Below are 22,904 nucleotides of genomic sequence, written 5' to 3' on the forward strand. Positions count from 1 at the left end.
AAAAAAAAAAAAAAAAGAAAATTAAGATGGCAAATCTTCTTTATTCCCTGGCTGAGACAAACAGAAGAAGCAACTACAGTTTGACACTAAGTGGTTAATAACTCTAATCCAGCAGGCTGGATGAAGGGCTGAAGGATTGTCACAGAGGCACTGAGAAGGGTGACATCAAGGAGAAGCTTGTGCTCCATAATAAATCTCATGGAAGCGTCTAGACGGGGGTCACTTCCAACCTGACTGTATGGTGGGGCCCTAACAGACCAGTGTCTGAGTTTATTTAACACCGTAGGCTAATGGGCTTCCACTGTGCAAAGCCAACCTAAACCAAGCCTAGAGGAGAACTTCACCCAGATCTCATTTTCCAAAGAGAGGGAAGGGCCCCAGATGGAATCTACTCACATAGGTCTCCATACAAAGAAAGAAGACAGGGGCCCAGAAGAGCTCTTCCAACTCCTGGTACCAACCACCCAGGAAATGCTGCACTTGGGGCTGCACATGGCAGCCTTGGGCCCAAAAGAGCCTGAGAGAATTCTCCAAGGAGCTGCTCAGGCTTAGAAGTGAGAGAGACACTGAGGGACTTCACTCCAGCCTTGGATAGAATGGAAGAGGGGCAGATCACCTGAAATAAAAGACAGAGAGGAGTGCAGGCCAAAAAGAGAGGTACAGAGAGAGCTGCAAAGGAGTGAGTGAGAGAGACCAAGAGAAATGGAGGCAGCAAGAAAAAAGACAAGATGAGATGAAACCAAATAGGAAGAGACGCCTTGTTAACCAAGTCGAGAAGTACTGGTGGACTGCAGAAAAGAGAGGAAAAGGTTACCATGGCAACACCTTGCAGAAAGCGTAGGCTGTGTAGCTGAGTGAGCCCAGCGAAGAGAGCCACAGCTGCTGACGGCCTCACTTGCTGCTGCATCTGGTCACCTGTGGGATTGTGCCTCGAAGGCTATGCCCAAGCTCCCACTCCCCATCTCCAAGATCTCAGCCCAGAACCCACTCTCCGTTCATCGGCTGCCCCAGACTAGTGTGACATGATCCCTTCCCAAATGCGTCAGATAGACAGAGGAAGGCTGGGGAGCCATGGGCTCAGCTGCACGGCCCCGTCCCCAGGTGTCCTTGTTCTTGGCTCAAGGTTGAGGAATCTTGGAGCATGACGAGTCTTAGCAAGTTACTCAACCCAAACCTTCACACTGCACAACAAGCCTCTCTATAACTTCCCTGACCACTGGTCACCACAACTCTGCTTGAATCCTTTCAGTGACAGAGAGCTTAGTCCACTGCATGACTCAAAGGCTTACGACTTCAGCTTCCATCCTCTGATCTAAGATCTTGCTCTATCAACTCAGTAGAGGCAAGGGGGAAGATGAACAAAGTCCACTACGACTAGTGAACCATCAGCCATGCTCCAACCATATGCTGCGACTCAACCCCCAACCCCACGCCCTGCTCTCGCCACAGACATGCACATCTTCTACACCTCTCACTGCAATTCTCTATAATTTATCACATCAATTTTATAGTATATTTTTCCTTAACTTCACATTTGTGCCTATTTCTTTGGGGATTTATCTTTCCTCTTCTACCTGAGGAACAACCTATTCTATTATTATTATTATTATTATTATTAATTATTATTATACATTAAGTTTTGGGTTACATGTGCAGAACGTGCAGTTTTGTTACACGGGTACACACGTGCCATGGTGGTTTGCTGCATCCATCAACCCGTCACCTACATTAGGTATTTCTCCTAATGTTATCCCTCCCCTAGCCACCACCCCCCACAGGCCCCAGTGTGTGATGTTCCCCTCCCTGTTTCCATGAAACAACCTGTTCTTTTGGCATGGATTCCTCCATATCCCTGATTCAAAGAGTGTTCGGACCCAAATGTGCTCAATGACTCAATGAGAATCCACACCTGAACCCAAACCTTCTCCAAAGTTTTCAATATGGGCATCAAAATCTCCACAATCTGGGCCAAAAACTTCCTACATCCAGGCTCCATGAGCTCTTCGGCTATTTTTACTGTTGTCCGGACAGAATAACAACTAACATTCATTGAGAGCATACAATACACTATGCACTATTCTAAGCATTTTATATGTATTCACTTAGTCTATCTTCCCCAAAACTGCAACGTCTAGCAGCCGCTAAGGAGTCGAGTCAGAATTCAAACCCAGTAAGTCTGACTCCAGAACCTGTTCTCTGAACTCCAAATCTATACCATTTCTATATTGTGACATCTTTTATGTCAGTGGTGGCTTTTCAAATATGTATACCTTTCATCTACCGAAAACCTACAGATAACATCACACTCAGTGTGAAACACTCAATGATTTTCCCCTAACATCAGAAATAAGGCAAGACTGTCTGCTCTTACTCCTCCCTTTAATATTACACTACAAGTCTTAGCCAGTGCAATCAGGTAAGAAAATGAAATTAATAGCATACAGATTGAAAAGAGGACATAAAACCGTCACTATTCACAGAAATGACATAGAAAATTCCAAGGAATCTACCAAAAAACTCTTAGAACCAATGAATGAGTTTAGTGAGGTTGGAGGATACACGGCTAGCACAGACAAAGTCAATTATATTTCTATATACTAGCAATGAACAATTAGAAATTTAAAATACAGTATCATTTACAATAGTACCATAAAATACTTAGAGGTATAAATCTGACCAACCGTGTACAGCATGTATGATGAAGACCACAAAACACTGATAAAGGAAATCAAAGAAGACTGTGGAGAATATATCATGTTCATAAAATGGAAAACTCTCTATTTATTAAGATGTCAATTTTCTCCATATTGGTTTATGGATTCAGTGCAACCCCAGTCAAAACCCCACTAGGATTTGTTGTTTTGAGATGGAGTCTTGCTTTGTCGCCCAAGCTAGAGTGCAGTGGTTCGATCTCCGCTTACTGCAACCTCCGCCTCCCGGGTTCAAGCAATTATCTAGCCTCAGTCTCCCAAGTAGCTGGGATTATAGGTGTGCACCACCACACCCGGCTAAGTTTTGTATTTTTAGTAAAGATGGGGTTTCACCATGTTGACCAGGATGGTCTCGAACTCCTGACCTCAAGCGATCCACCCGCTTCGGCCTCCCAAAGTGCTGGGATTACAGGCGTGAGCCACAGCGCCTGGTGCCATTAGGATATTTTTGTAGATATTGGCAAGCTGATTCTAAAATGTGAAAGGAGAAAGGATAGGCACAAAACCAATGAATCAGAATGAAGAGTCCAAAACAGAACCAAACGCATATGGCTGATGAACTTTTACAAAAGCAAAAGAAAATACAGTCTTTTCAATAAATGCTGCTGGGACAATTTAACATCCATATGAAAAAAACTCAACCTTGAACTCTATCGGACACCATATTTTTAAAAAACCTCAAATAGATAGCAGACTTAAATGTAAAATGTAAAACTTTTAGAGAAAAAAAAATATAGGAGAAAACCTTTGCAAACTTGGGTTATGCAAAAAAATTCTTAGATACAGCACCAAAAGCACCATTCATAAAACAAAAACAAAGAAAAACTGATAAATTGACAGTTCATCAGAATTAAAAACTTTTGATCTCCAAAGGCACTGCTGAGAGAGGGAAAGACAAGCCAGTGACTGGGAGAAAAAGAAATGCAAATCACATATCTGACAAACGTCCTCTATGAAGAATACAGAAAAAGAACTCTAGGGGCCAGGCGCAGTGGCTTACACCTGAAATTCCAACACTTTGGGAGGCTGAGGCAGGTGGATCACCCGAAGTCAGGAGTTCGAGACCAGCCTGACCAATATGGTGAAACCCCTGTCACTACTAGAAATACAAAAATTAGCCAGGCATGGTGGCGTGTGCCTGTAGTCCCAGCTACTCAGAAGGCTGAGGCAGAAGAATTGCTTGAACCTGGGAGGTGGAGGCTGCTGTGAGCCAAGATTACACCACTGCACTCCAGCCTAGGCCACAGAGCAACACTCCATCTCAAAAAAAAAAAAAAAAAAAAAAAACTTCTCAAAACTCTCAAAACTCTACCATAATTAAACAAATGGATTAAAAAATAAGCAAAAGATTTTGACACCAAAGAAGATGTACAGATGGCAAGTGAGCATATGAAAAGATGCTCAACATCATTAGTCATTAGGGAAATACAAACGAAAGTCACAAGACCACTACTACACTCATTAGAACGGCTCCAATTTTCAAAACAAAACAAAACAATAACCTGACGAGGCCAAGGGCTAGTGAGGGTGCAGAGCAACTACAACTCTGCTGGGACTGAAGAATGACATATCCACTTTAGAAAACGGTTTGGAGGCTTCCTATCACATGACCCAGCCATCTCACTCCCAGGTATTTACCCAGGAGAAATGTAAACATATGTTTACATAAAAGCCTGTATGCAAATATTGATAGACGTTGCATTCATAATTGCTGAAAAACCAGGAAACAACACAAATGTCCTTCAACTGGTGAAAGTAAACAAATTGTGGTGTATCCACACGATGGAATACTACTCAGCCTTAAAAAGGAACACACTGTTGATACTTGCAACATAATGAAGTACTCTGAAATGCATGATGCCAAGTGGAAGGAAGTTAGATCCAAAAGGCTACATCCTGTATGAGTCCATTTAGATGACATTCTGGAATAGGCAAAAACGTAGGGGCAGAGAACAGCTCAGAAGTTGCCAGAGGTTAAACAAAAGGGAAACAGGGATGGGTTGGGGGAAGGGTTTGACTACAAGGGGCCAAGAGGCAGCTCGAGGGAATTTGGGGAGGTGATGGAACTTTCCTATGGTGATGCTTACACAAATCTGTGCATTTCTTAAAAATTCATGGAACTGTACACTCCAAAAGAATGAGCTTTAAGATACAGTAATTTAAAAAAAATAAATTTTAAAAAATATTCATGCCCTTCATCACCTGAACAATTCTTGAAATAGCCACAAAGGCTGGCCATGGTGGCTCACACCTGTAATCCCAGCACTTTGGGAGGCCAAGGCAGGTGGATTGCTTGAACTAAGGAGTTTGAGACCAGCCTGGCCAACATGGCGAAACCCCTTCTCTACTAAAAAATACAAAAATCAGCCAGGCATGGTGGTACTAGCTTACAATCCCAGCTACGCAGGGGACTGAAGCACAAAAATCATTTGAACACAGGAGACAGAGGTTGTGATGGACCGAGATCATACCACTGCATTCCATCCTGGGCGACAGAGCAAGACGCTGTCTCCAAAACAAACAAACAAAAAAGAAATGGCCATGAAACTTGGACTGTCACAATTTGTATTTCATAGGGTTTTTGAGACCGAGTCGCACATTTTCCAAGATGATCCCAATGTGGTGTGTGGCTTATTACTAACGAACTAAGGAATCCTGGCATCCTTGTTTTGGAGAGACCACAGGGTATAGCTACAGGTTTTGGCAGTATCTCATTTGAAAAAAAAAGTAAAAAAAAAAACAAAAAATTGCCCCTGGCAATTATCCTGGGAACAAACAGGAGATCCTAGGAAAGGCAATGGAAATTTGGAAGGCAAGTCTTGGCCTGGGCCTCACTTTCTTTATCCAAGGTGGTGGAGATGGCCTCTCTCTGGGAGAGGCAGGTCTGAAGACCTGAGAAAAACCAGACCTTGAACTCGACCTCTAAAGATGTGGAACTAAGTAAGAACCCAGCCCTGGAGCCAGACAGGGACTCTCCCTGGAAAACAGCAGTCCCCAGCCTTTTTAGCACCAGGGACTCATTTTGCAGAAGATAATTTTTCTACAGATAGGAGGTGAGGGGTAGGGGATGGTTTCAGGATGAAACTGTTCCATCTCCGATCACCAGGCATTAGATTCTCGTAAGGAGGGTGCAACCTAGATACCTCGTGTGTGTAGTTCACAACAGGGTTCGTGCTCCTGTGAGAATCTAATGCTGCTGTTGATCTGACCAGACTCAGAGCTCAGAGAGTTATGCTCACTTGCTCACCACTCACCTCCCGCTGCATAGCCCAGTTCCTAATAGGCCACGAACCCATACTGGTTTGCTGCCCAGGGGTGGGGACCACTGCTGTAGAGGGTCCCAAGAGGTTAGCAAGCGCCAGTGGGCTCTGAGGGCTGCCTTTGCCATGGCCAACTGACATCCTACTCTCTTTGTTATTTACTATATTTACTCATCCTCATGCCTTGAATAAAATCTCACTGGCAGTCGGGCACTCTGGTTCACGCCTGTAATCCCAGCACTTTGGGAGGCTGAGGCAGATGGATTGCCTGAGGTCAGGAGTTCAAGACCAGCCTGACCAACATGGTGAAACCACCCCCCTCCCCGGTCTCTACTAAAAAAATACAAAAATTAGCCAGGCATGGTGGTGCACGCCTGTAATCCAGGCTACTTGGGAGACTGAGGCAGGAGAATCGCTTGAACCTGGGGGGCGGAAGTTGCAGTGAGCCAAGATCACGCCACTGCACTCCAGCCTGGGCAACAGAGCAAGAGTCCGTCTAAATAAATAAATAAAAATCTCACTGGCCAGTTGGCCTCAGAAGGGCTGTAAGGCAGTAAAGGCATGATTTGCACTACAGAGGAGTTAGGAGAGTTGGCCCACTAAGGCCAGCATGGTGCTGGGACCCACTTATATGATTATTAGTGGTTTATGTAGCTTTCATGCTGAACCATACAAAACGGCCCATATTTGTTTCCCCAGGAGATCCAAATCGCCTTAAAGGCACGTGTCTCCTGGTTTTATGTGTACAACAGGGTTTCCCTACTGGAAAGGGCACAACCAACTCACTAAGATTGATTTGAGTAAACCTCACCAAGGTCTGCTAAGGGTCAGTTTGGAGAAACCTCTAGGTGAGCCTGGTGTCCCGGGGAAAAGAGCAGAGACTTCTGGCTCACCACATCTAAGAGCTGTAAGAGACCATCTCGTGCACTTCCGTCCCCTGCCACCCTCCCGGAATGCCTCTGCCTCCCAGCAAGCTCATGGTGAGTTTGTGTAATCAAGAAGTTGGCAGTCAGAGACAGTGAGTTCTGTTTCAGAGACCTAAGCTGGGAGTTGCTGGCAAACCCCTGAACATCCAGCTCCAAAATGTCATGACCCTCAAAATCATATTTCAACTCTGAAAATCATGTTTCCTTGAGACAACTGACTTAGTTTTCAGATAGGCAGAGCTATTTTCTTTCTCTGGACCCAGGAGGGAAAACACACCAGAGAGAAGAAAGCAGATCAGAATGCTAGAATACATGCAACCCAGAGAGGAGACGGAGGGTTGAACAGGAAAAAGCAAACTCAGGTCAAGTGGAGCATATCACTGACTCCTTTCTTTAGGGAAGAGTTGCATGGGCCCCATCCCAAAGGTTTGGGCTGTTCTGTACTTTACACAGGTTCGAAGCCCAGGTCCACATCTTCCTCCTAACCCTTTCCTTCTCGAAGGCTGACTATTCCAGTAACTGCTGTCAATTTCCTCCCAGCTTCACAGGCTCAAATCCAGCCTTCTGTTCCTTATTAGGCACTTTTAGTAACGGGCAAGAGGTTGACAAGGGAGTGAATAAATGGAAAGGACTCTTAAAGACCTCAAAGTGCTCAAAACCAACGTGCCATCCTGTTGTGTCCCCAGAAGGAGCTTCTGCAAAAATAACTTCTGCAAAACAAGGTAAAATAATAATATGAAAAGCGCCCAGGCTGTGTGACTTCAGACACAGACTCTTAAATCTTCAACTAATAAAAGCCTGGCAGGAATATCCTCATGAAGGCTGGTGCTACCCAAGCCACTCGTCTGTTCTGTTTCCCTAAAGCACATTAAAAACACATTTTCCAGTTTAATAGACTTACGAGCTGAAATGAATGTGTCAGAACGCTTATAAATATGATAGAACCTGCTAACCAAGCAAATGTTAAATTTTGCATAAGGAGACTGTATCCCTAACTCCTCAGTAGACACTTAATGAATATTTCAAACAAAGCACCCGGCAGCTGCTCTAAGGGCTCCAGATGAATTAAGTGGGCTTTTATTACTGCCAGGAGTCGTCCTCGTGCTTCCTCTCATTTTATCCATCTTCCTTCTTTGTACAAGACAAACATGGCCCTTCAGACGAACCAAGCTCCTGAAGTCTGGTCATGGAGTGATCAGAGTATGGGGTTGGTCAAAGTAGTGTTGAATATTGTCCCCCGCCAAAATTCATGTCTAGCCAGAACCTCAGAATATGACCTTACCTAGGCAGGGCACAGTGGCTCACGTCTATAATCCCAGCACTTTGGGAGGCCGAGGCGGGTGGATCACCTGAGGTCACGAGTTCGAAACCAGCCTGGCCAACATGGTGAAACCCCATCTCTACTAAAAATACAAAAATTAGCTGGGCGTGGTAGCATACCTGTTTCCAGCTACTCCAGAGGCTGAGGCGGGAGAATCGCTTGAACCCGGGAGGCAGAGGTTGCAGTGAGCTGAGATCGCACCACTGCACTCCAGCCTGGTGACTGAGTGAGGTTCCGTCTCAAAAAAAAAAAAAAAAAAGAATATGACCTTACCTAGAAATTGGGTATTTGCAGATGTAGTTAGTTAAGAAGCTGTCATGCAGGATTAAGTGAGACCTAAATCCAATGACTGGTGTTTTTATGAGACAAAGGATAGGGAGTTTTAGACACAGACACACACAGGGACGAAGGCCATATCACAATGCGGGCAGAGATTGAATTGATGCAGCTACAAGCCAGGAAATGCTGAGAGCCAAAAGAAGTTACAGAATTTCCCTAGAATTTTCAGAGAGAGTGTGGCCCTGCTGATACCTTGATTTCAGACTTCCGGCCTCCAAAACTGTAAAGGAATATATTTCTGCTGTTTTAAGCCACTCTGTATAGTACAAGATAATCATCCCTTCTCTGAAGGGACCAGAGTGTTTCAGATTTTTCAGATTTTGGAATATGTGCATGATTTTACCAGCATTATTTACCAGTTGAGCATCCCAAATCTGAAAATCTGAAATCTGAAATGTTCCAATGAGTATTTCCTTTGAGCATTATGTCAGCACTCAAAAGATTTTGGATTTGGGAGCACTTCAGATCTTGGAGTTTCGGATTTGAGATGCTCAATTTGTACTTCATTGACAGCAACAGGAAACTTACACAGTCAGGAGAGAACTTCTACACATTCAGATGTGTATTGCAATTATGTCCCCAGAAGTTACCTGAGCCGACCGTTTCAGGTGACAGTGGAAGCGGTCAGCCCTTTAACAGTGCCATCCCTTTAACTTCATGATAGCATAGATGTACACCTGCCACCAGTCTTAAAAGATGAGACTTAGAGCCATCTGACTTTTTTTTTTTTTTTTTTTTTGAGATGGAGTTTCGCTCTTGTCGCCCAGGCTGGAGTACAATGGGGCGGTCTCGGCTCACTGAAACCTCTGTCTCCCAGGTTCAAGCAATTCTCCTGCCTCAGCCTCCCATGTAGCTGGGATTACAGGCATGTGCCAACACACCTGGCTAATGTTTGTATGTTTAGTAGAGATGGGTTTTCACCATGTTACCCAGGCTGATCTCAAACTCCTGACCTCATGATCCGCCCGTCTCGGCCTCCCAAACTGCTGGGAACACAGAAGTGAGCCACCGTGCCCGGCCCTGACTTTCTTTCTCGCTACTCTCTTTGAGTAATGTTTCAACTTCATTCTACTATTTTTTTATCCTGCATATTCTGCGTTCCCAGCCCATGCAGGTATGAGGCTAATGTAAGGAGGCAGCCATGCAGGGAGAGAAACTACAAAACAGAAACAAAGAGAACTCCTTTCTCCTGCCACCTGGAATTTCTTGAAGCTGAGTACTATCCATGGAAGACAACTTCTCAAAAAATTGTTCAGTGTGGCTATGGCCTGAATCATGTCCTTAAAATTTCTATGTTGAAGTCCTAATGCCCAGTACCTAAGAATGTAACTGTAAGGGAGATAGGATCTTTAAAACGTTAGTAAGGTTAAAATGAGGTCATTAGAGTGGGTCCTAATCCAATATGACTGGTGTCCTTATAAGAAAAGGAGATCGGTACACCGACAGGCACAGAGGAAAGACCACAGTTTGGGAGGCCAAGGTGGGTGGATAGCTTGAGCCCTGGAGTTCAAGAGCAGCCTGGACGATATGGCAAAACACCATCTCTACAAAAAATACAAAAATCAGCCAGGCACGGTGGCACGCTCCTATAGTCCCAGCTACCCAGGGGGCTGAGGTGAGAGGATAGCTTGAGCCCAGGAGGTTGAGGCTACAGTGAGCCAGGATCGCACCACTGCACTCCAGCCCGGGTGAGACAGTGAGACCTTGTCTCGATAAAAAGACAGACCAGTGAAGCCATAGGGAGATGACGGCCATCTACCAGCCAAGGAGAAAGGCCTCCGAAGAAACCGACCAATCTTGCCAACCATTAGTCTTGGACTTCCAGCCTCCAGAACTGTGAAAAAAATAAATTTCTGCAGTTTAAGCCACCGGTTTGTTATATTTTGGCTACGGCAGCCCTAGCAAACACATGTAAGTGCCAAATTGCCTCTAGCCTCATGTCACATGAAAGTTTGCTCTGAAATTACTCTGAAATGCCTGGCTTAGAAAATCAGGACTGTTTTTTTTTTTTTTTTTTTAAAGGCAGAAGCAGATGAAGTGCTATCTGAGTGCTCCACATTAGGCCCAAATAGAACCCCCCTCAGAAGCAGAAGACTCTATAAATTGTACCCACCCTGATAGCGTTCCCACGAGCTAGGACACTAACAGTCTCATGCCGTCTGCACAGAGCCCTGTCCAACAAGGTATTTCTGCGTTGTTTATTTTATTTAGTATCCAGATGTGAAAAACCTCCTGGCAGTTATTATTATTGAGCCCTTTGCCCTCCTGCAAAATATTTTTGTGCGGCACATTTTAACTGCTGGTTTGCTTCATTCTCACTATTTATTTATTTATTTGTGTATTTATTTATTTATTTATTTATTTATTTATTTATTGAGACAGAATCTCACTCTGTTGCCCAGGCTGGAGTGCAGTGGCACCATCTCAGCTCACTGTAGCCTCTGCCTCCTGGGATTAAGTGATTCTCCTCCTACCTCAGCCTCCCAAGTAGCTGGGATTACAGGCATGTGCCACCATGCTCGGCTAATTTTTTTTTTTTTTAAGTAGAGACAGGGGTTTCACCGTGTTGGCCACGCTGGTCTCAAACTCCTGACCTCAGGTGATCCACCCGCCTCAGCCTCCCAAAGTGCTGGGATTACAGGTGCATTCTCACACTTTAAATGAAGAAACCCAGGTTACAGGTCTTGGCCCAGAAAGGAGGTAGCAGCCGGGGCTTGCCTATTTTTCAGTTCCTAGATAACTCTTCTCAGTTGGGCCAAGACAAGATTTTAAACTCTCCCCTAACCAAGCAGGTACAGGGAAAAAACATAAATTTTAAAAACTCTAATTGCCAAAACCACATGCCAAGAAATTATATCTTCATGAACTACTGTGAAAATATTATTTCATTTTAAAGATCTTACCAATAAAAGTCAGAATTCATAACATCTCAGAGACTTCCCTAAACACATTATTTTGGAAACCTAGTTATAAACACTCAGAGTTTCTCCTAGGAGTTACACCTCACTCTCGATCAAATTTAAGATCACTACATTTGACTGGAAATATCAGTGACAAAAGGAACATGTCCTTCAGGAAGACACGGAAAGTTAGAAGATACAGAAAAAGAAAGGTAATAGGAACCGTGAAGCTGTTTAAATGAGTCCTCTTTGCTTCCCTAGGCTTAGGCTATTCCAAGCAGTTTTAGTGCCAAGGAAAACTGGGAGTGGAATGTATGTGGCTGAGCTTATAGCGAGAACCAGCTGCTTCAGAGAAGACATTGCATCCCACACAGCCTGGCTACCCACCCTGAGCCCCAATCGTTATGTCTAAAAATGCAATCCTCCAGAGGCTAGCCAGTGCGAAAACCCACCTACTGGGTTCACTGCCGAACTAGAGAAACCGTTCCCAGTCAACAGACAAATACATAAGCAGTAGTAAAACATGAAGTCAATGGCCAATACCTCCCTGTTCTTCAGTTCATCAAATCTTTTTCCAGAGGCACCTAAGGGAGGATGTTTAACAGGGAAAATGAGAGAAAGGGATGATTCCAAATACAAGATTAAAAGAGGACACTGAGATACCTGGAGAAGAGAGAGTGTCTTGAGGTAGAAGAAGGGGATCAAAGAGCACCTGAACTCCATCATGTTCCCAAACAGGACAAGTCCTGGGGTTGCTGATCCAGGAATGGGCACTTGGGAAGCTTGAGCTAGAAAGGAAAATCATCTCCTGCAAGACCAGTTCCACAGGAAGAGTGCCACACAGCAAATCAGACATAGAACCAATAAGGAATTCAAGATTTTAGAGTAGAAAACAAAGACACTTAGCTAATGGCCAGCGACAGCAGTTCTATAATCTATAATCCACTTGACACCAGCTTGGCATCAGTTTCATTTTGCAAAACATGGCTTCGATAATTGCATCAGATCTGCAAGGCTGTGTAGGTAGAATTCTTATTGCCAAGTGAATTTTTCTATAAGAATAGGACATTAAGAGAAAAATCTGTTTCTTACCTGAGTGTTGTACGGCTTACGCTTCCCTGATTTGAGTACCCATTCACTTTTTCCCCCAATACTTTGGAAAGATTTACAGAAAATGCACAGATGGCACCTCACAACTGAATAATCTCCTAAAGTAAATCCACCTCTTGCTCTACCAGAAAATAATGCCTTCTCCTGGTCTTTCCACAGATACACAAAATGATAGGCAATTCTCCTATGCTAACAGACCAATGAAATTCACCAATAATGATAGTGATGACAAAGTTCACTAGTGAAGAGTATCTATAACTGCATCAGACCAATCTGGCTCAACTTTTATGTCACAAAGCTGTGAGCTGCTTTTCAGTTGCCATGGACCCTCAGGTCATGTAACCTCAGCATGCCCAGATGAACCAAGTGTAAAACTGCAGGGGGAACCTAAGTGCTGGGACAGAGAAGTGGGACTGAAATAAGAAGCAGACACCACATGACTGGATCCAGGATCCAATCAGATTGAACTTTGGCATCATCCCATGGCAGGATCCAATCAGATAATGCCTCCTAACATCACCTCATTGCAAGATCCAATCAGATCACACCTCATTACTTATGTTTATAAAACCCAATCCAACCCCTAGCTGAAGGAGAGAGATTTGGGCATTCCCTCCTGTCTCCCTGCCAGTTGACTTGACTCCCAATAAAGCTGTTCTTCTCTCAAAAGCCAGTGCCATGGTATTGGCCTCTGTGTGCGTCGGGCAGCAAGCCCATTGATGTTTGGTAACATTTCAACTTCCTCCCCCAGAACATACTGCATATTTAAATGAGGCAATTAACAATTAGTAAGAGAATCAACTGATTCACTTTTAACTACCTTCTCTTTAGCCTACATAGGATGCTACGAAGAAAAGAAAAAAAGCTCAACTTGACAGCTGAGTGGGGACAACTGACACAGAGAAGCCCAAGATCTTGAACAACACTGGGGGTATGGAGCCATCTGGGGTGTGATGAAATATAACTTATAGACCCCTTGCCTTTCAAACACACACACATACACACACACACACACACACTTTGCATAAAATGTCAAAAGGCTCGTGAGCCCTTTGGTACTAATGCATGGAGCCCAGATATAAAGAACTCCTGGCCTGATTTCTAGAATTTACTCAACAATATAACTGTCCACACAGACGCAGATACTAAAATGCTCTATGCCACATTCTTTGTGATAGCAAAGCCTCAGAATTAACCTCATGGGCATCCAGAGGGGGCTAATTAGGTAGCATCACAGCCAACAACAAGAATGGGATGGATCTATGAGAGCCACAGGAAACAAATACCCCAGGGTGCAAAAACACACAATACAGAACAATGGGTCAGGTGTGATTATAGAAACATAATAATTCTGAAAGGATGCACAAGAAACTAGAAACGATGTTTGTGTCTGAGATGGGGGGACTGGACCATAAGGGATTTGAAGGTGGAAGGAAAATTACTTTTAACCCATGTCATTATATTTTTAATTAAAAGAAAGCTAACTGGAGATGGATGGATGGATGGATGAATGGATGGATGGGAGAGAGAATGTAAGAAAGAGAGACTGATAGATTTAAAGGAACTTCTTCTGGTCTACCTAAGTCCCAAAATATCCCCAGCCTTGGGAATAGCTGAAATCAGAAAACATTGCACACTAAGACATAAATAGAAAGTATCTCATAAATGCTTTTCCCAGCTCAGGCTGCCATCACTGCTGCTGCTCCTCAGAGCAGCTGAACTCCTCTCCCAGAGTGTGGCCTTTCTAGCTCTTCCTCTGGCCGAACCAATTATGGGACATTACAACAGCAGCACCAATATTATGTTTTAAAGGCTAATGTTATTCACTAAATACCCATTAAACCAATCTCCTTGCTCCATTTACAGCAAGCTTAAGGGCAAATCCAGATGGTACAAATAATGCATATTCAGGCTCCATCTGCATGAAGCCAGTCATCAAATAGCCATTATCAGTTCTGGAGTCCTCAGCTGCCTGACACCCACAGGTGTGTCCAGGTGAGAAGAACAGCAACCTTTCAAGAGATGGCTGGGAGATCATCTTTGTGCTTCCCCAAGAGCCTGCATTTGCCTTTGTAGCTGAACAGCTAGCAACGGTTACAAGGGTTGCTTGGTAACCTGGTAACAGGCTGTGCCTAGTGCCTAGGGTTCTGGAGCAGGGGGACAGGATTACATCTCCCTCCCACACACCTCACTCCCCCACCACATAACTCTGGGTTGGCCAAGACCCAGCAGTCCCCAGAGGCTGTTCTGCAGAGCCAACTCCCCTGACCCTGTCACAGTGGAGCTGTGGCTCCACTGGAAAATGTCCATCTAAGGGTTTGCCAATTTTTACCTTTTTTGATTGACAGGCACTGAATTCACTGCACCACCTTCCCCCGACCCACCAGCCCATGGCCCTGAAGATAAAAAAATCAGGTAAAGCCTGGCCAACTTTTATATCCTAAAGAAGGCTCAGAATCAGGATTGTAAGGTCTTCAAAGGGGCACCTAGGAGCCCAGCGCAGTCATGTTAGTGAAAATAGACAGAAAAGGCCTGTGGCCTTGTGTTCAGGACTCAGCATGAAAAATGACAAGTTTTACTTGAATACAGTGCTCTACTGTGTCACCAGACAGTCCTTGACTATGTTCCAGTAAAAAGAGAAGATGACACCTAAGGCGTTCTGATGAGTAAAAGTGACAAGTGTGATTGGAGGCAGGAGGAAGATTTGTCGTTCTAACCCTCTATCATTCAAGCTCACATTGGATGAAATTTTTACTTCCTGGCTCCATCCCACATAGGAAGCTGTAGGAGGCAGTGAGGATTAACCCAAGTGGAGAAGACATTTGAGTTCTCCATGAATAATTCATGCAGGACATAATCTGAACACAGATATCAGAGCCCTGGTTGCAGCATAGCTGTAACTTTTGTACATTTGCTCTCCCTAAGGGCTAGATATCATCTTAGCATAGAGATGGCAAAAAGATCCAATTAAAATGCCAGCATGGAAATGGGAAAGGACTGTTCTCCCTGTAATCACTCCTGTGAACACAGTGACCGGTCACCAATTTGTTTTTCCTTAATTCACTCAGGAGAGCACTCCACATAAGTGAGGAGGGGCCCATTCTCCACAGCATCTTGGCATGGTCTTCGTCCCCAGGGTCTTGCAGGATTAAATGAGGGAACTTCTTACATAAATCCAAAGGGGAAAAAAAGGCATCCAACTCTCCTCATGCTCCTTGGCCCTTAAACTAGCCAAGTGCCCTTAGTAAACAATGAGGGGCAAGAAGGAGAGGGTCTGACCGTGAGGTTGGAAAACAATGTATTGCATTCCTTCTTCAACGACTTCTCAAAGGACAACAGCCATTCTGCCTCTCTCCCCACTGAGCTTCAGTAATTGCTATCTGATTCCTATTGAGGGATGCGTTCCCTCTAACTCTGAGAAAAGGCATGATTATGCTGTCAGCGTCTTTAGCTTTTCTGGCTCCAAACTGAATCGATGAGATAAACATCCACAGTTGGCCGGGTGCGGTGGCTCAGGCCTGTAATTCCAGCACTTTGGGAAGCCAAGGCGGGCAGATCTCCTGAAGTCAGGAGTTCAAGACCAGCCTGGCCAAACTGGTGAAACAACATCCTACTAGAAGTACAAAAAATTAGCCATGCGTGGACTTGTAGTCCCAGCTACTTGGGAAGCAGAGGCAGGAGAATCCCTTGAACCTGAAAGGTGGAGGTTGCAGTGAGCCAAGATCACGCCATTGCACTCCAGCCTGAGCGACAGAGCAAGACTCTGTCTCGGAAAAGAAAAAAAAAAAAAATCCACAGCAGTCTCCCCAGGTAAATCAAAAAGATGTAAATTACAACACAAATGAAAAGGAGTATTCAGAGTTCAAGCCCCATCACCATCAGAGTGACCCCTCTGTCCACCTGTGCAAGTTGAAGACATGATCAATAGGTACCGTTACCTCCTGTAGACTAAGCACGTGGTTTGGACAACAAATGAGAAATGAAGGTTCTGGGCCAGATGCCAGTTTAGCTCCAGGCAGTCGTAGGGTGAGTGATTCAGAGGGACAGGACAGTGCCTGGCATTTCTCTCACTATTCATCCTACCACCAGCCCCCACGTCCATATTGCCTGACTTAGCTCAGTGTCTACAGCAAAGAGCTTGCCTGAAAGAAGCCCAGCTCTACCTATCCGGATGGAAAGTTCGCTCTCAGGGAAGAGCAGCGCGGGACCCTCAGGATCAGATTTCTTCTTCATCAATGTAGAGCCGAAGTTCAGTGCCAGGGCCGTCTGGGGGTCTTCTGCTGCACCCTGAAACAAGAAGTGGTAAGAAGCGGTAACATCACTATAGCACCACTACTATGTTAATTCCCCAGATGCTTCTGGCTCACGGGCACTGAGGCAACTTGCCAATCTCTACCAAGACCACCACAGCTGAGCCAGTCCTCCGGCCAACCCAGTTGCCAGGCCAAGCTGTGTCTTCGGGAAGATGACAAACTTTCCAGGTATAGGACTTCAGTGGTTACAAAAAAAGAAAAAACAACATGATCTAAAAAGTCAGTGCTGATCCTAAAAATGGGGAAAATATATACCAGGAAAGACTGGGGCTCAAACACCAAAACCCCACTGCAAGCATCATTGCCGCACACACACAAAACCCCACTGCAAGCACCATTGCCGCACACACCCAAAACCCCACTGCAAGCACCATTGCCGCACACACCCAAAACCCCACTGCAAGCACCATTGCCGCACACACCCAAAACCCCACTGCAAGCATCATTGCCGCGCACACACACAAAACCCCACTGCAAGCATCATTGCCGCACACACACAAAACCCCACTGCAAGCATCATTGCCGCACACACACAAAACCCCACTGCAAGCGTCGTCACCGCCAGGCAAATGAGCAAAGAAGTTGGTTTCTGATCTATCAAAAGAAGTCCGTATGGCAGGTTCACATGAATGGCAGCCTCAGTACAGGAACCACGGTCAACTTATTTAGGAATTCACCATCTCCACATCTTCACGTGTCTTACGAGATCAAAAGAGGAGATCCAAACAAAAGCATCTCAAAGGAAGGAAGCAGTGCGAGTTGCAGAGAATGCACACATATTTAGAGTTAATCCAGAGGACCTTAAAACAATCATGTCATTCTTCTGCTTTATCCTAACTCGTTAAGCACTGATCAGTTTGACCGTTTCTCATTAACCAGGCAAAATCGTCCACTTGATCCCCACGTTAATTTGACAAATATTTTAACTGCCAACTCTGTGGCTAGTGAATGAGACACAGCTCTCTTCTGAAGCTTGTGTTCCGCTTAGGAGTAAATAAATGAACCTATAATGGGGTGGTAAGCTTCTCTTCCAAAGGCATCATCTGGAAGCCCCAACCCCGCTGACCACTTACAGATGCACAGGATCTCAACAGGAACAACGAGGCAGAGGAGAGACTCAACCAACTACACAAGCACCTCCACTTTCACCCAAATGCCTCAAAGCTAAGGGAAGGGAGGCAGAATCATCTCCATCAGCAAAAAATTGTAGAGATTTCTTGAAAACTAGGTGTCTCTGTCCTGATCAGGCTGCCATAAAATAAAATACTATCAACTGGGCAGTTTTTGTTTTGTTTTGTTTTGTTTTGTTTTTTGACAGAGTTTCACTCTGTCACCCAGGCTGGAGTGCAGTGGTGCGATCTCAGCTCACAGCAACCTCCGCCCCACTGTGTTCAAACAATTCTCCTGCATCAGCCTCCTGAGTAGCTGGGATTATAGGCGCTAACCACCACGCCCGGCTAATTTTTGCATTTTTAGTGCAGATAGGGATTCACCATGTTGGCCAGGCTGGTCTCAAACTCCTGACCTCAAGTGATCCACCTGCCTCGGCCTCCCAAAGTGCTGGGATTACAGGCGTGAGCCACTGCGCCCAGCCAGCTTTTAAACAACAGAAATGTATCACAGTTACTGGAGGCAGGAAATTCCAATCAAGGTACCAGCAGAGTCAGTGACTGGTGAGAGCCTGCTTCTTGGTTCACGACGGCACAGGCTAACTATGGAAGGGGCAACGGGTCTCTTTCACGCGTCTTTTATTACGGCATTAATCCCACTCATGAGGGTTCTATCCCCTTAATCCAATGATCACCCAATGGTCCCGCCTCCTAATATAATCACTGTAGCGGTTAGGATTTCAGCATAGGCATCCTGAGGGGACGCAAACGTTTTCAGGCCACAGCACCAAGCAAAAATCGGTCCAAACAAACAGAAGTTTTCGTTTAAAATATGTGTCTCTAATACAGGAGAGGAGAGAGCTTATAATCTAATCACATAAATGCATCTATTTATTTAAAAAAAATACTAAAACAATTTTCTTGGATTAGTTCCATTCATGAAGGAATCTCACAAAAGGGATACCAGGCTGCTGTGACTGACACACACACACACACACACACACACACACACACACACACCTTCATTGTCATGATCAGAGTTAAGAAACAGAACCTAATGATTCAGAACTTTTATTTCATTATCTGCTTCCAACCAAATGTTGAAAATGAACACACAAGCCCTTCCTCCCATCTGTTCTCATTTGTCTAGACATCACCATTGTCATCATTTATTTGCAATGTCCTCTATGAACATCCTTTAAGAAAGGTGCCAACACCCCCATTTAACTTTTTTTAAACTAAACCCCCAAAAAAGCCTCCTGCCCCTCTTTGAGCTACCCTTGTACAAGTTTTCAGGCCCCTTTGGGTATCCACCTCTTCTGTCACATAGAGGCAGCTGCCCTGCAGTATCACGGTCAAGGTAGACCTACAGATGGCCAGAATCCTGGGAACAGAGAGGCTTTGGGAAGGCCAGTCTCTGCCTCTTCAGAAACCCCCCTCCTTAACCCTGCTGACACCCGGTGTCTGTGTGATATGCCATGGAGTCACAGCTCTTTGTTTGTTTATATGCTTTAATTATTTCTAATTCTACATCTCCTGCTGACATCCAAGGAATCATTGCAGCAATAAAAGACATGTTTCACTATGAAAGTATGTCAGCTGATTTTCCTTCGTCTTCTTTCTTTTTATCATGTGATTGATGCGTAACTGGGGGAAGGAATAGAAGGAGAACCATTTCATTACAGCAGAAATGCCACAGCATTAATATGCTTTAAGCTGCAACTGTGTATTTGATTGAAGCCCATCTGGTAAGGTGCAGCTTGCAGAGACCCTGGTTTTCATTTAGAACATTTGTTTTCGATTATGTGATTTTTGTCTCCTGCAACCCAGAGGACATAGAGCACTGGGCATTTTGGAATGTCATAACTGGGGGGCTGAGGATGCTGCTGGTATCACTAGTGGGTAGAGACCATGGATGCTATGAAACATCCAACAATGCATAGAACAGCCCCCACAACAGAGAATGAGCCAGGGCCAGGCACAGTGGCTCATGCCTATAATCCCAGCACTTCTGGAGGCCAAGGCAGGAGAATCACTTGAGCCCAGGAGTTCGAGACCAGCCTGGGCAACATAGTGAGGCCCCATTTCTTAAAAAAAAAAATTAGCCAGGTATGATGGCACATACCTATAGTCCCAAGCTACCTGGGAGGCTGCAGCAGGAGGACTGCTTAAGCCCACGAAGGCGAGGCTGCAGTGGGCCAAGATTGCACTACTGGCACTACTGCACTCCAGACTGGGCAAACAGAGAGTGACCCTGTCGCAAAAAAAAAAAAAAAAAAAAAAAAAAAAAAAAAAAAAAAAAAGCCAGCAAAATGTCTATAGTGCTGAGCTTAAGATACCTGCTTTAGAAAGAATTCAGATGATCAATCAGGACGCCACAGCTCCCTGTAATGCTGGAAACTCACATACCCTCTTTTTACTGTAAAGAGAAGAATTTTGCTAGTTTCTCTAGGAAGACTCCCTGCCCACCTTCATGCATTCCATAAATTTCTATTAAGCGTCAACTCTGTATCAGAGCTGCTCCGGGTACTGGCAATTCAAAAAAGCCACGTCTCCTATCCTCAGGAATCCTACATTCTCCTTCAAGAGACAGATAATAAACCCATCATAATAAACTAAAAAATAAGAGCGCCAGGTAGTGATAATGCCAAAAGAAAAATAAGCCATATCTGTAATTCACAGCCATCCTAGAATATTGCCTGGCACAAACCAGAACACAGCCCATATAATACAGGCTGGGTTCTGGTTTGTGCCAGGCAATGTTCCAAGCATTTTACATGTACTAGCCCATTATTAACTGTAAAGATGGAGCGTTCCTTTAGGGAAGATGCAGAGAGAGGTCTTTGTGGGAAGATGGTGTTTGTTCTTCCCTTTCAGGTCTTTGCCCAAACACTGACTCCCTTCTTCCCCTCCAACTCTTTTCGCCTTTCTATCAATCTTTGTGGGTTGCATTGCTTTATTTCAGTGTTTTGGGGGCAGGGAGAGGGGCACTAAGAAAATCCCACCCTAACTTCACTTAGAAGCTGCCCTTTTAAAAGCTAGAAAAAGATCCAGTATCTCCACCTGTACCCACTCCCACCTGTACCCCCTCCTTCCCCCATGTGCTCCATCCAACATTTAGCCTTCAGAACAACCAGGGTCAGCTATGCGGCGTGGGAGCTGCAGAGAGTATCTCCGGAGTAACGCCAAGGACAGCTCCTTCACTATCTCCACACCTGGCAACACCTCCACACGCCTCTGATCCCAGGTACTGGCCTCCCAGGGCTCTTTTTAGATACCTTTTCAGGATTCTCAACATTCCCCCAACTCTCAGTTATTGATAGGGAAGAGGAATACATCCCTCTGAATTTCAAGAAACAGCGTGGAGGGAGGTGCCAAGCTCTGCTTGGCTAGCTTTATCGTCGTGTCCCTGGTGGTGGGGGAAACTCAGAAGTCCTGCTGTGGCAAAGTGGCTCTCAACCTGCTGGGCTGACACGCCACCGCCTCCCCCCACCCTGCCATGGAGCCCCATCTGCTCACTGGGCATGGGGACTGCAAGTGGGGGGCACTGGAGCTCTTTACCAGGAAGCCTTAAATAAATACAGCCTTGGCCTGTGCAGAAGGAACCAAGGTCCTCAGGGAGAAATTCCTTCTCCATATCCCTCTCTTCTTTACTTGATACTGTTCTTTACATTTCTGGTTTGTTTGGTTTGATTTGGTTTTTCCATCTCTGCAATGCCTTTCTATCCACGTTACCTCACTCAATCCTTGTAACCCTGCAAGGTTGGCAAAGTGCAAGCATGATCCTTCTTAGGGCAAACACGTGACCACTGCAAGCTGTTCTTGACTTTTCACAGCAGCCCCGACAGTCTGCTCTGCTGCCCATCAGAGGGTCAGTGAGTCACTCTTTCCAGTCTCCACAACACACAGTGCTTCAGGTAGGCCTCCAGGGCTTTGCATAGTTCAAGTGTGCTATGTCACCTTGCAGGTCCCAAATGTCAAGTGTCAAATACAAGGACTCTTTCTCCAGCTGCAAGGTCACCCCCTCTCCTTCTCCATTGTTCCCTCTCCTGAGTCCCTTTCCCTGTCCTTCTTCCCGCATCCCCATCCACTCCAAATCCAGCTCAGTACCGAAAGCAGGGTGTGGGCTAATGGAGGCACGAGGTACCACCCACCCACCACCCAGGACCACGGAACCTGAGACTCCCGTCCTCTTAGGATGGAATTATTATCATAATGATTCTTCTTCTTGGTGTGGGGCCAATCCCTGGCTCAGAAAAAACAGCGCAACTTCCACCCACTTTGGAAAGGCCATGCAGAAAGGCAGGAGCTGGAGAAGAAGGAAAGCACTTTCCAGAAAAAAAAAAAAAAAGAGAGAGAGAGAGAGGAAGTAGAGAGAAAAGAAAAGAAAGATGATGAAATAATGTGAAGGAGGAGAGGCGGGCAGGAGGTAGGGAAGCAGCCCTGCAATACGCCTTTGTGAAACCAGAAAGGCCTCACAAAACAATACATACATCTCCTTCGAGAAATAAAATCCTGGGGCCGTGCAGTGTCGCCTGCTGTCCCAGGCAGGAGAGCAACTGCTGGTGGCTGATGGCTCCAGATTCCCCAAAAAGAAACAAGTCACCTGAGAAACAGGCCAGAGCATCACTGAAGGGACACAGTTGTCTGCATATTAAGTCTACAAGGGCGAACTAAGGCCCCCCTCTGCAAAGCACATTGGGTGTCCTAGCACTGCAGACCCTGCAGCCCTCAAAACTTGCTGCAAGCAGCTTGGTGCATCTGCTCCAAGTCCCAGTACCAACCTTCAATAGGACTTAAGTCCCATCACCTCCTCTCTGGTTCTTCCTCTCTGGGGTGAGTCATTGCTATTAACAACCATGTCTGAGGATGGCAAAGCAGAGCAACGTGTGATGCTTGCCAGCATCTGGGAGGC

General features: G+C 45.2%; 1 protein-coding gene across 6 annotated transcripts in view; it reads right to left on the minus strand.

The window, feature by feature from the left end:
• SLC39A11 (solute carrier family 39 member 11) overlaps positions 1-22,904 on the minus strand; it is a 469,465-nt gene that overhangs the window by 297,363 nt on the left and 149,198 nt on the right. For 5 of the 6 annotated variants that reach the window (XM_017884879.1, XM_017884872.1, XM_017884873.1 and 2 more), the window contains one exon: positions 16,710-16,854. In XM_017884879.1, the coding sequence (XP_017740368.1) occupies positions 16,710-16,854 (145 nt within the window). The remainder of the gene's footprint in view (positions 1-16,709; positions 16,855-22,904) is intronic. The other variant, XM_017884878.1, reaches the window with a different exon arrangement.

Source organism: Rhinopithecus bieti, unplaced genomic scaffold (genome assembly GCF_001698545.2).
Source record: "Rhinopithecus bieti isolate Rb0 unplaced genomic scaffold, ASM169854v2 scaffold_13400, whole genome shotgun sequence".
Classification (NCBI taxonomy): Eukaryota; Metazoa; Chordata; class Mammalia; order Primates; family Cercopithecidae; genus Rhinopithecus; species Rhinopithecus bieti.